General features: G+C 38.8%; 1 protein-coding gene across 1 annotated transcript; it reads right to left on the reverse strand.

Annotated features, from left to right (window-relative positions):
- Positions 1-6,897: 6,897 nt before the first annotated feature.
- Positions 6,898-10,313, reverse strand: tlnrd1 (talin rod domain containing 1). Its single transcript, XM_042484696.1, has one exon. The coding sequence runs from the start codon at positions 8,634-8,636 to the stop codon at positions 7,572-7,574; it is 1,065 nt and encodes a 354-aa protein (XP_042340630.1). The 5' UTR covers positions 8,637-10,313; the 3' UTR covers positions 6,898-7,571.
- Between the last annotated feature and the right edge of the window lie 274 nt (positions 10,314-10,587).

The following is a 10,587-nucleotide window of genomic DNA, read 5'->3' on the forward strand; positions in this document are numbered from 1 at the left end:
CTTCTTGGACATATAAAAAACATATGGAAAATGAGTAACTGTATTCTTGTATAGTTAGTTTAAATTGGTGATATTCTGAATCCATAATACCACAAAAATAGAAATTGTTGGAAGGGATTACTTCATATGTTTTGTTTATTTTATTTTGTTTTTATTTAATTGATGTTTTTAATAAGGACATCAGAACAAAACAGTTTTAACACAAAATCAAGACAAATGTTCACTGTCCCATCTTTTTCAACAAAAAGTGCCTTCACATTATCAGTTACTTCTGAATCTACCAAATCTACTAGTTGAGGCATTCCCTACATTCCCTCTATTAAGGCCAAAAAACAGCCCCAGATTTGATCAAAAATATCTTCTCTTCCTGTAATTCTGTACGTAACATGTTCAAAACATGGCCATTTTGTCATCAGTTCAAACCATTACCTAAAACAGCAGCGACTAGATGATTTCCAGTATCTTAATATTAGTCTACATCCTGTTGTTGTAGCCGGGCGGACCCATAATCTCTTTTACTCATTCATAACAACATTATCTGGTAACCAACCCAAGATACAGAGAGCTGGAGATTTAATCAATCTTAAATTAAACAATTTATTCAGGAAGGCGATAACCTCACCCCACAAAAACAATTTTTTTCACAGAAAAATCATGTGTGTAAGAGTACTGACTTCTTTTCACTTCTCCAGCAGGTGTCACTGTTCCTTAGTTTTAGTCTGGCTATCTTGCTTGGGGTTTGGTATGTTCTGGTTTGCAGTTTATATTGAATGAATTAACACTGAGCTTCACATGAACACGTGTGCCAGGGAGGAACAAGTTCTGTCCATCTGTCCTCTGCAATTTTCACCCAAATCTTTTTCCAAACTCAGTCTCAATCCTTCCAAGCCAGGTTCTTGTAAATCCCGAATAAGCCCAGAACTTGAAGCTCCACCTTTTTTATGCCTTGTCATAAGGAACCACTCCATGATCAGATTTATTTTTTTATTGGTCAGAATGCAATACCTGATCTGTAAAAAAAAAAAAATCAAAAGTCCTCTGTACCATGATTATACTGTATATTTATTCTTAATTTCATCAAATGATTTCAATCCATTTTCCTTAACCAAGTCACCCAAAAGTTGGATTCCAGATCTGGCCCACTTCTCCCATATAATGGTTTTCTTGCCTATCAGTATTTTTTATTATACCAAATAGTCAGATCAAGTCAATTTTATTTATAAAGCCTGTTATCACAAATCACAATGTGCCTCAGAGGGCTTTACAGCATATCACATCCCTCTGTCCTTAGACCCTCACACGGACTAAAGAAAAATTAGACCTAAACAAGCTATAACATCATAAAAAAAGTTCAATTACAATAATGACATCATGGAAAGAGAGAGAGAGAAAGAGAGGGAAGAAAAGAGAGGGAGAGAGGAGGAGAGATGCACAGCAACAAATATGGCAACAACATAAAATTAATAAATGTAATTTATGATAGCATGTAATGTTGCATGTAAATATTGTAAGTGGCGATAACAGTCACATGTAATAATAGAGGTATGACTAATAATAATGGCAGTAGAAATTGGCATCAAGCAGGATCACAGCATCAGTGCAATCAAGACCCACAACAAAGGCGCAGCCACAGACACGACCACAGCAAAAGCACAAGAAGAAAAAAGTGGACAGCGATTGCTGCAGCTCCTGAAATCCCTAGTAAGTATGCTTTATACTGTAAGCTAGCCAGCTAACCACTGTAGGGTCTACCTGTGAGCTAACATTAGCTACTGGATTGTTTTCTATAATCTTGCAAGCTAACTATATGTTTCAACTTAAAATCGCTAGCTTCAAAAATCATATCATGTTTCCATGTATATGAGTGGAGCTAGCATCTTCAGCTAAAACATATGTTTAGTTTGTAGGCTAATAGCAAACGTTCCCGTGGCTACCTTAGCTTGCAAATAGCCTGTTTGGGATGGGGACAATGGTTATCTAGCTAGCTCGCTACAGCATATAGCATACTCACTGTGAATTGCAAGGGTTTTAACAGTTTCTGTCCACCTCTGACACTGCAATCCATAAGACCCTTGCCACTTATAAATCATTATAAGTCTAATCTATAATGGTTTATGAAGCATTATGTGTGTTTATGAGTGTATTCATAAAGCATCATGAATGCATAATAATTCATTATGAATGTCTTCATAATGCATTATAGATGTGGTCTTCATAGAAAGTGTTACCAAAACATTGGTCCAAGATGTCTTTTTGAGAATTTCTGTCATTCACGTTTATACTTTATATACAGTATATAGTGTAATTGAAGTGCACTTAAAACAGCTTGATGTGTTAACTTGTTGGTATCACATGTTGGTAACAGTCTATGTTACGTTACAATCAGAATACTCATGTTCTTTCTGTGGGAAGGCTGATAAGACTTAAATCCTTTTTCTTAGTGTAAAATAATGATGTTTTGTTTGTTTGTTTGCTTTTTTTATTGTAAGACTTTTATTGATTTATGTATTAATATTATTGATATTATGATTATTAATTTATTCCTCAACCTTCTTGCTCACCAAAATAATCTCGGTAAACTAATGTTATTGAATTAGTTAGCCAGCAATGTAATTTGCAGTTTAAGCTTCTTTAACATAATATTTATAATATCTTAATGACCGGGCTTATTCCCCTACCACCTTAAAAGCGCGGATGAAAATAACTAATGTTAGCTAACTGTTAAGAAGCTAACTATACACTGACAGGTTTCATTTGGAAACAAAGACTTGGTAGCATTTATGTCAAATTGGTTAACCTTAAATCATAAAACCCCAACATCAGTTTGTCACCAATTTTAAGTGAACTCACCTTATCAATAAATGTTTAATTTACAATTGAGTGTATGGAAGTTGAGAGTGATTGTAGTTTGTTAGCATGTTAACTGTAGCCTACCTTGTAGAGGACCTTCTAAAAATCGAGTGTTTCTTTGTGAATATATGATCATAAAAATTACAAAATCCTCTGTTTGATGTTACAGTTGGGCATTAGAGCTCCTTTAAGTTTATTAATGGGGTTAAGGTAAATATTAGGTTCACAAACAACTTTTCAGGTCATGGCTTGTGAGTTTAACCAACAAGTGATGAGAGGCTCTCAACGCCAGCTGACAGGAACACTCATCTGGCGCACTGAATGTGAACGCCCCACTTTTTTTATTGAGTCCCCTCCTTTTGTTCCACCATTAGCTAATGCTACTTTAAAGTTACATTAGCTCGTTAGCTAGCTATGTACCGTTAGCTTGACCATGACGCAGCACCGCATCAAGCACGCTCATGTCAGTGGTACTGAAGTTACTGAAAACAGTGTCAAATTGTCCTGTACATTATGTACATTATGGCTTCAAATACATCAGTAATACATCTCAAAGAAAACATAATACACCCTTTTTAACCTGCAACAGTGACAATAAAAATGTTGGAAGATTTCTGAAATACTTACCAAATGAGAAGGATTGCTTTATAATGTTAGTGGTCCAGAAAGTTAAAGGTCCTAAACTAAGGGTGCAGAAAGTTCCAGAAAGTTAACGCTCAGAATGTTCATAATCTGGCGGTCCATGATGCTATCCCTCTCTCACTGACACGCGCAGTAGGCGGGGTCAGTCTGACTTACTGGGCACGTTTACTGTTTACGTTTGTCCCATAAAACACACACACACACACACACACACATCTGGATATAAATTTTTAACATTGGAATTGACCTAAAAGGAGCTATTGTGGTCATCCAAAGAATGTCCATAAGTAGTGTGTATATTTATCTTGTGTATTTACATAAGTATTTAAACAGCAATCAAAATGTTCAGAAACAATTCACATTTGCTGTATGAGACTGTATTTTTGTTGCTGTATATAAATTAGGACAAAAACATAAAGTCTACACACAGACTCAATTTCAACGTCTTTTATTGGGCTAAATTAGGGCCAAGTCAGAAGGTCTAAACATAGACCAATTTTCTGGTTTCTTTTAGGATATGTATACAGACAATATCCAGAAACATATGTGGCAGATGAGATATTTTCTAGATATCTATAGATATGTGAAAGATAAAATTGTGTACCACTGGATCTTTCAAGCTAGCTGTATGCACCTTTGTCTTTGTAAGATTTTTGGGGTAAGAGACACCTCACCTTGTATTTCTAACAGATTATACTATAGATATTATTATATAATATTATAATATTAGCTTCTTTGACAAATTAGTTTAAACATGTAATCCCAAACATGCTATCCGATTTTTTGGCTGAGACAGTATTGCAGATCCATGAATGTCAGATTTCTTTGTATCTGCAGTTGCCTGAAAATATATTTTTCCAGATCTGTGATCTTTGTGATATACAAATGTGGTGTCCTAACGGATATGTCATGGATATCATATGTGGAAAACATCATATTTATCGATCTGCTACGGATCAGATCTTCCAGGATACTCTCTGAAAATGTTATGGATATGACAGATCCAAAAACTTATAGACTGTTGGATCTTTCCGGATACAGGTCCTTTTTCGTCCAGTGACAGTCAGCAACAGTTATGTTAAATTAAGCTATTTCTGCAATTATTGTTTGTATTTCGTTCTTACCGGTGTGTTCCCCATGTGGTGCACAAAACAAGCAAAAAAATACTTAACGTACCTCATTAGTTTGGTGGATGGCTGCATGGCGTGTCCTCCTCTTGTTTGTTTAGTGACCAGCCTGTTTTGTTTTCTTCATCACCATAAAATTATGTCGTTATCTCGACAAAACGGGCTTCGCAATCTCGAGATAAATAATCAACAATCTCGGCATAAATAAATTGTGATCTTGAGAAAATAACCAGAAATATTTCATTATCACGAGAAAACAGAGAAAATAAAATGTATAGCAACATGTCCTTTTAGGGCTTCCATACCCAATGGCAGGTGTATGAGTAAATAAACAAACAACAATGACCACAAAGATCATTTTTCATTTTCATATTACATTTGTGGGAAGTTATTACAATTTTGAAAGTTGAAGATTTTCACCTTCCCACAAATGTAACAAATCTCTGCGAATGTAATAGTTATTCCAATTGTGGGAAATTTCATGCTTGTGATAGGCAACTGCCATTGCATTTGTGGGAGGTTTATTACATTTGTGAGATTATTACAGTAAAAGCTGCAGATTTATATTACTTTTGTGGTTTATTACGTTTGTGGGTGTTAAAGTATGGCTTAATTCTCTGCTCAGGACTTCACTATTCCACTGTATCTTTACATAGCAAATAGTGGTTTGCTGCTATATTAATGCTCTGAATATTGTATAGAAAATGTTTATTATTATAAAAGATTTTTTTTAAATAGTGTTAAATGAATTCCTAATTAATTTCCTTGAAAAACAGTTTTTGGTGATTCCCTTTACACACACATATGGATTCAGTTGTGTTTTCCGTGTGTTAAACTGACAACTTGTGTAGAAACCCATCAGATGTCCCTCATAATTTCAATTTTGGAGTTGAGGAAACAATAACAGCATGATGCTCTTACGTACTATGAAAGATCTTCAGACATTTTACAGCTTAAATTTCATTGCAACAATAAAATATGGGTAAGGAACTTGAACAGCTCGGGTCACGTCTACAGCAAACACTTGAGTGAGGTAACGTGATTGTGCAAATTTTATTTTCTGAACTCTTGGTATAAGTCACTGTCTCACTTTATACTGATTTTAAAAAGTTTTAATATAATATATTAGAGAATTAATTGATGTTAATTCCGCATGACATTTTTTTCTGGTGTCGTCATAAAATTTGCAATTATTATACTTAAAATACATTATTTGAAAATAAGATTTTTGATTTAGATTCTTTTTAAATTACATCCTAATAAAGGCAAAACCCCTTTCATATGCAGCTTGAAAACCTTATTTGTCTGGATCGGGTTTTATTGATCAGAATTATTTACGTTTCTGAAATATTTTTAGTATTTTTTTGCTACTTTTACTGTGAGACATGATCTGAATATTTGTTCCACCACTGCAAGATCAACAGAGTTCTAGTTTGTGTACCCTGACATTATCGTTATTGTTGTAAAAAGTCACTATGCAACTTATATTATAAAATTAACAAAACAATTGATGTAGTGATATCTATTTATGGACAACTGTGCATTCTTCCACGGTTGGTTCACAGAAACTACAAGACAGAAGACAGTACATATTCATTTTCTTTCTTCTCTGGCCATGCAGAGTGTAACTTGTCCAGATTTCAATCCATCTGCCTCCACACCAACATAATGGAGGTGAATTAACAGTTTTCATTCAAACTATTTGTCACGGAAGAAATTTAAAACTGCTGATGCTGTATTCTGTGGACTACCTGAAGACAATGTTTCTGGAAAATACAGAGCCGCCAAAATCCTGATAGATAACATTTTTTATTAAGATAACTGGTGCTCACAACATAAATATATCATCTTCTCAGGTATAAGAGGTTGTGTGTTAAAAGATTTCGCAGATTTTTCATGGCATTTTTTTGTAAGGACGCCCATGTAAAAGCTTTCTGAATTGCATCTTAAGATTTTACAAAAAATACAATGCCATTTATTAATGTTTCATTCATCAGTTAGAGGCCATTCATAAGAGTGTTAAGGTTGCCAGGTTGTAAAAAAAAATCCATTTAGTCAGACCAAATAGTTTTTTGGTTGTAATTACAGGATGTATCAAGCATTCTTTTCAGTGACAGCTTATAATTATACACGGTGCCTTATTAGAAAGCAGTATTTTTTCAATGCTTTGAATACCACAAGTTAATTTAACGCCATTGGATCGGATTAGAAGCAGAAATCTCAGAGACAGATAACTCCAAAGTTGTACAATTAAAACTTAGCCGTCAGCATGGACAGATACGCCTAGATGCTTTTTTATTTTTTTGTTATTTGAGTGAACAGAGCCTTAAGACAATTTGGCTTTAGCATTTCAGAAAAAACATCTTTAATTATTGAAATAAATACTCCATTACATGCATGATCAAAACACTTTAAAATACTATGGGAAGTCTGGTAAATAGTGTAAAACCTATGGCACACACTCACAGCAGCTTTTTACCAATTGAGAATTCACACATGTTGAAAAAAACAAAAGCAGGCATTGAGACACTCAGATCACTCTTTTCAATCACACAAAGCATGCGTATTCGAGTAGGTCAGCCAACCATAGGTTCACACAACAAGGCTACATCCATCATCAAGGCTGGTGTTTTCACCAGAGCAAAACTGAGGTAAACTATTCAGGTTTGAAGGCTGCTATCTGTTGGTGAAGGGGTGGTCAGCTGAGCTTGTGTCGGGCCTAGAGCGCTCAAGGTGTCCATTTGTAACAGGGTTTGAGCCACATCCAGCACGACACAAAACCCTGTAACGTTTTTAGCGCTCCTCTGTATTCAAACACACTTCAATCACATGAACAGACCCACATAAAGCCTTCTTCTGATGTCATTGACTCTAAATCTGATGAACAGGAAAACCCAAGTGTCTTTGGTATGTCAAAATAGGACAGAGGGGACTGGAAATCCTCTTCCTAAACTAATTCACAGAATGAGAGTTGACTGGCGGCAGAGTCCTTGGAGAGGAGCGTTCTCTGAGTGCCTGAGTGAGCAGAGTGCAGCCATCTGACACAGCACACGCAGAGTTACGCAGACGCTCACGGTAGTCAGACATTTTCGAGCTGCTCTCAGGATGCTGTGCAACATCCCTGAGGCCCTGAGTGAGGAGGACACAGGCGGAAACCACACTCATGGCCCCCCCTAACACTGCAGTCTGTACCCCCTTTCCTTCAGTGGAGATACTCGCAGCTCTTCCTAAGAACTGAGGCTCTGTGGCAAACCCAACCAGGGCACTGACAGCCTGGACCAAAGCTGCACTAAAGAGAACACAGCGGTTCCTGGTCAGCTCACTGGGCTGGGTCTTCACCTCTTTGACACATGCCAAGAAGGCTGTGCCACTTGTGCTCATGCTCTTGACACTCAGTTTGAACTGCTCTTTTGCAAAGCGGTCCCTGGACCGCTCGCTGGCCAGCGAGGAGATGTCCGTCAGATTCCTGAGGTTGGTGGAAATGTTCTGAGACAGCTCAAGGAGGAGCTGGGGGGTGAGGTCTGACAATGGCGTAACTCGGAGAATGCTGCAGCTCTGCTCCACTTCGTGCCGGCAGCGGGTCACCTTGTAACGGTCCACCAGACCTGGAAGACAGGGCTGAGAGCCAAGTGTCTCCACAGCGGCAAGGTAAGAGGCATGGGCCGAGCACTCTGTCAAAGATACCACCAGGTCTGCCATCTCCAGGAGACGGTCCCCCACCTCTGTGAAGCGGCCCATATTGAGCTGGCTCTGGATGTCATGGGTGAGAATTGAGAGTTCTTTAGTTCTGGCGATGACTGTGTCACGGCACTGGTCAAAGGTGTCGGCCACTGCCACTCCTTCAGAGGTCATGACCGGCCTGGTCTCACTGGACAGCAGGAGGAGGTCAGCCACCAGCTGCATCTTGCCCTTGCATGTGTCACAGATGGAGGACAGGCGCTTCCTCTGCTGCAAACTTCCACTGGGTGTGCTGGTTGATCCCTCACTAGCCGATTTACCAGAGCCACCACTAGCCATAATAAGGAGAGGGGTGGAAGGAGAAGTAGGGGGGTGGGGGGACGAGGGTCAAACTGCTCTTATTTATAGTTGTCTGTCGCTGTACACTGCATTGCACTGTTTAAGACATTTCCAAGATAAGCATCACCTCCATATTTTTACAAACTATTTTAAATAACAACTGGCCAAAAAGTCTTCCCTAAATTCCTTCAGAGTATAGGCAACGAACTGTACATTGTATATAGACACACGGGACATGTATTCTCAATATAGACATGTAGCAAGAGCTAAACTCAATTACTGCATTTAAATATGTTTGAATGACATTCCCATTATTAATTATTGTGTCTCTAAAATTTAGTATTGTAGAAGTCTAAACTATAGTCTAGCAAATCCCCGTTTAATCTGCCTTGGTTATTAGTAATTTTACAATGCAGGGCAGTCAATCAAAATCCACACAACTTCAGAGTAATCAGTGTAATATGATATATGCTTTATCTTGACAAATAATTTAAATGCCCTGAACAACATAATGTTAATCCAAAAGTCAATATTCTTATTGTAGTCCCAGGTTTCCGTGGCACTGAAGAATTCACAGGCTGTTGAATTTAGAAATATCACACACACACAACTGCAGTGCCACCAAGGTGCCTTCTTAACAGCAAAGTGCGAATTGGGAATACGAAAAATAATGTCAAAGGCTCCTTACTGTTTGAAACAAGAATGCTCCCAGTTGGACTTACATCTGTTGAAATGACTCTGTGCTAGTTTTGTAACGTTAGATGTCGTTTCTTGGGGTCTTTGTGTGACTACAGCCAAGAAAACATCATCTCAACATTTAGCAGATGGCTTTACAGTCTCTTTGACTAATATCAATACCATATCATTTCGTGTCCATTTGCATCAGATCAAGTAGCCTGAAACAGCCCCGGGATCTTGTCCGACTTGTTCCCAATGAGTTTGACCGGCCTGGCGTACTCATGCTGGTTACAAACGGGGCACCATCCGGGCAGCTCCTCTGGACAGCGACAAGACTTGTGTTTCCCTCCAGCACCATCATTTCATGAGTCCTCCCAAGTAAATCCCACCGAAATGACGACTACAAACAGCACAAACCCTGCAATCCACTTTCAACCTCTTCTTTTTCAAACAGAGCCCGGGGTTGGAAGCTAACGTTAGCGGCTGCTCCGGTCGCGTCCACTCCATAAGCATCGTCCGTGTGTCTGCCCTCCACCTCCTCCTCCGCGTCTTAACTCGGCACCAGAGTCTGTGTACCCCCGCAGATCCTCTGTGAGGACTCTCTTCTCATATCCATCCGTGGTCTTTGAAAGTTTAACTCACTTGTCCTGAGAAGTTCCACTGGCACGAAACAGTAAACGTAGCTGGAAGACGGGGCCGTTATTCCTGGAGATTCGAAGTCGTGCTGCGCGCTCCCGCTGCAGTACTATGAGGAAGCGGGGAGGGTGTGGTCGCGGCTGAGCTGCTGCTGGACTCAGCGAAGTTCCAACAGAACGGCCCTCTGCTTCAAATTCACCTTCCACCCAGTCTGTCAGCTAGCTGTTTTACTGACGTTAGCGACGTCGCGAGGGAAGACTGTATTAACCCGATAGCCATAAAACTCCAAGGACTTTTGCGGCTGATTTTACTTTCGGGACTGGCTGTAGATCTGCTGTGAGACATTCCTGTTACGTCAAGTGTGCAGCTAGCCCAGCTAGCTACAATGATACCGGAAGCACGTCTATTCAAAATAAAAGCAAAACGTTTGTTTCCAAATAAGAGCTTGCAATCAGGGCCATAGTTACCACAGAGGTCCCATAAGACTATGCCCCCCCCCCCCCCCCCCCTTGATAGTTTAGATCTATTAAAGACAATATTTGACAAATGGAGATTACTTTACACCTAGGGAGAGTGTCTAGTCTAATTGCAGGATTACATGCAACTCAATGGTATGTTGGTATAGGACAAATGAGAA

The sequence above is a fragment of the Plectropomus leopardus genome, chromosome 1 (assembly GCF_008729295.1).
Source record: "Plectropomus leopardus isolate mb chromosome 1, YSFRI_Pleo_2.0, whole genome shotgun sequence".
Taxonomy (NCBI): domain Eukaryota; kingdom Metazoa; phylum Chordata; class Actinopteri; order Perciformes; family Serranidae; genus Plectropomus; species Plectropomus leopardus.

What these genes read in the sequence shown, in the direction of transcription:
- tlnrd1 (XM_042484696.1), bottom strand. Translation starts at nt 8,636, where the DNA reads ATGGCTAGTGGTGGCTCTGGTAAATCGGCTAGTGAGGGATCAACCAGC.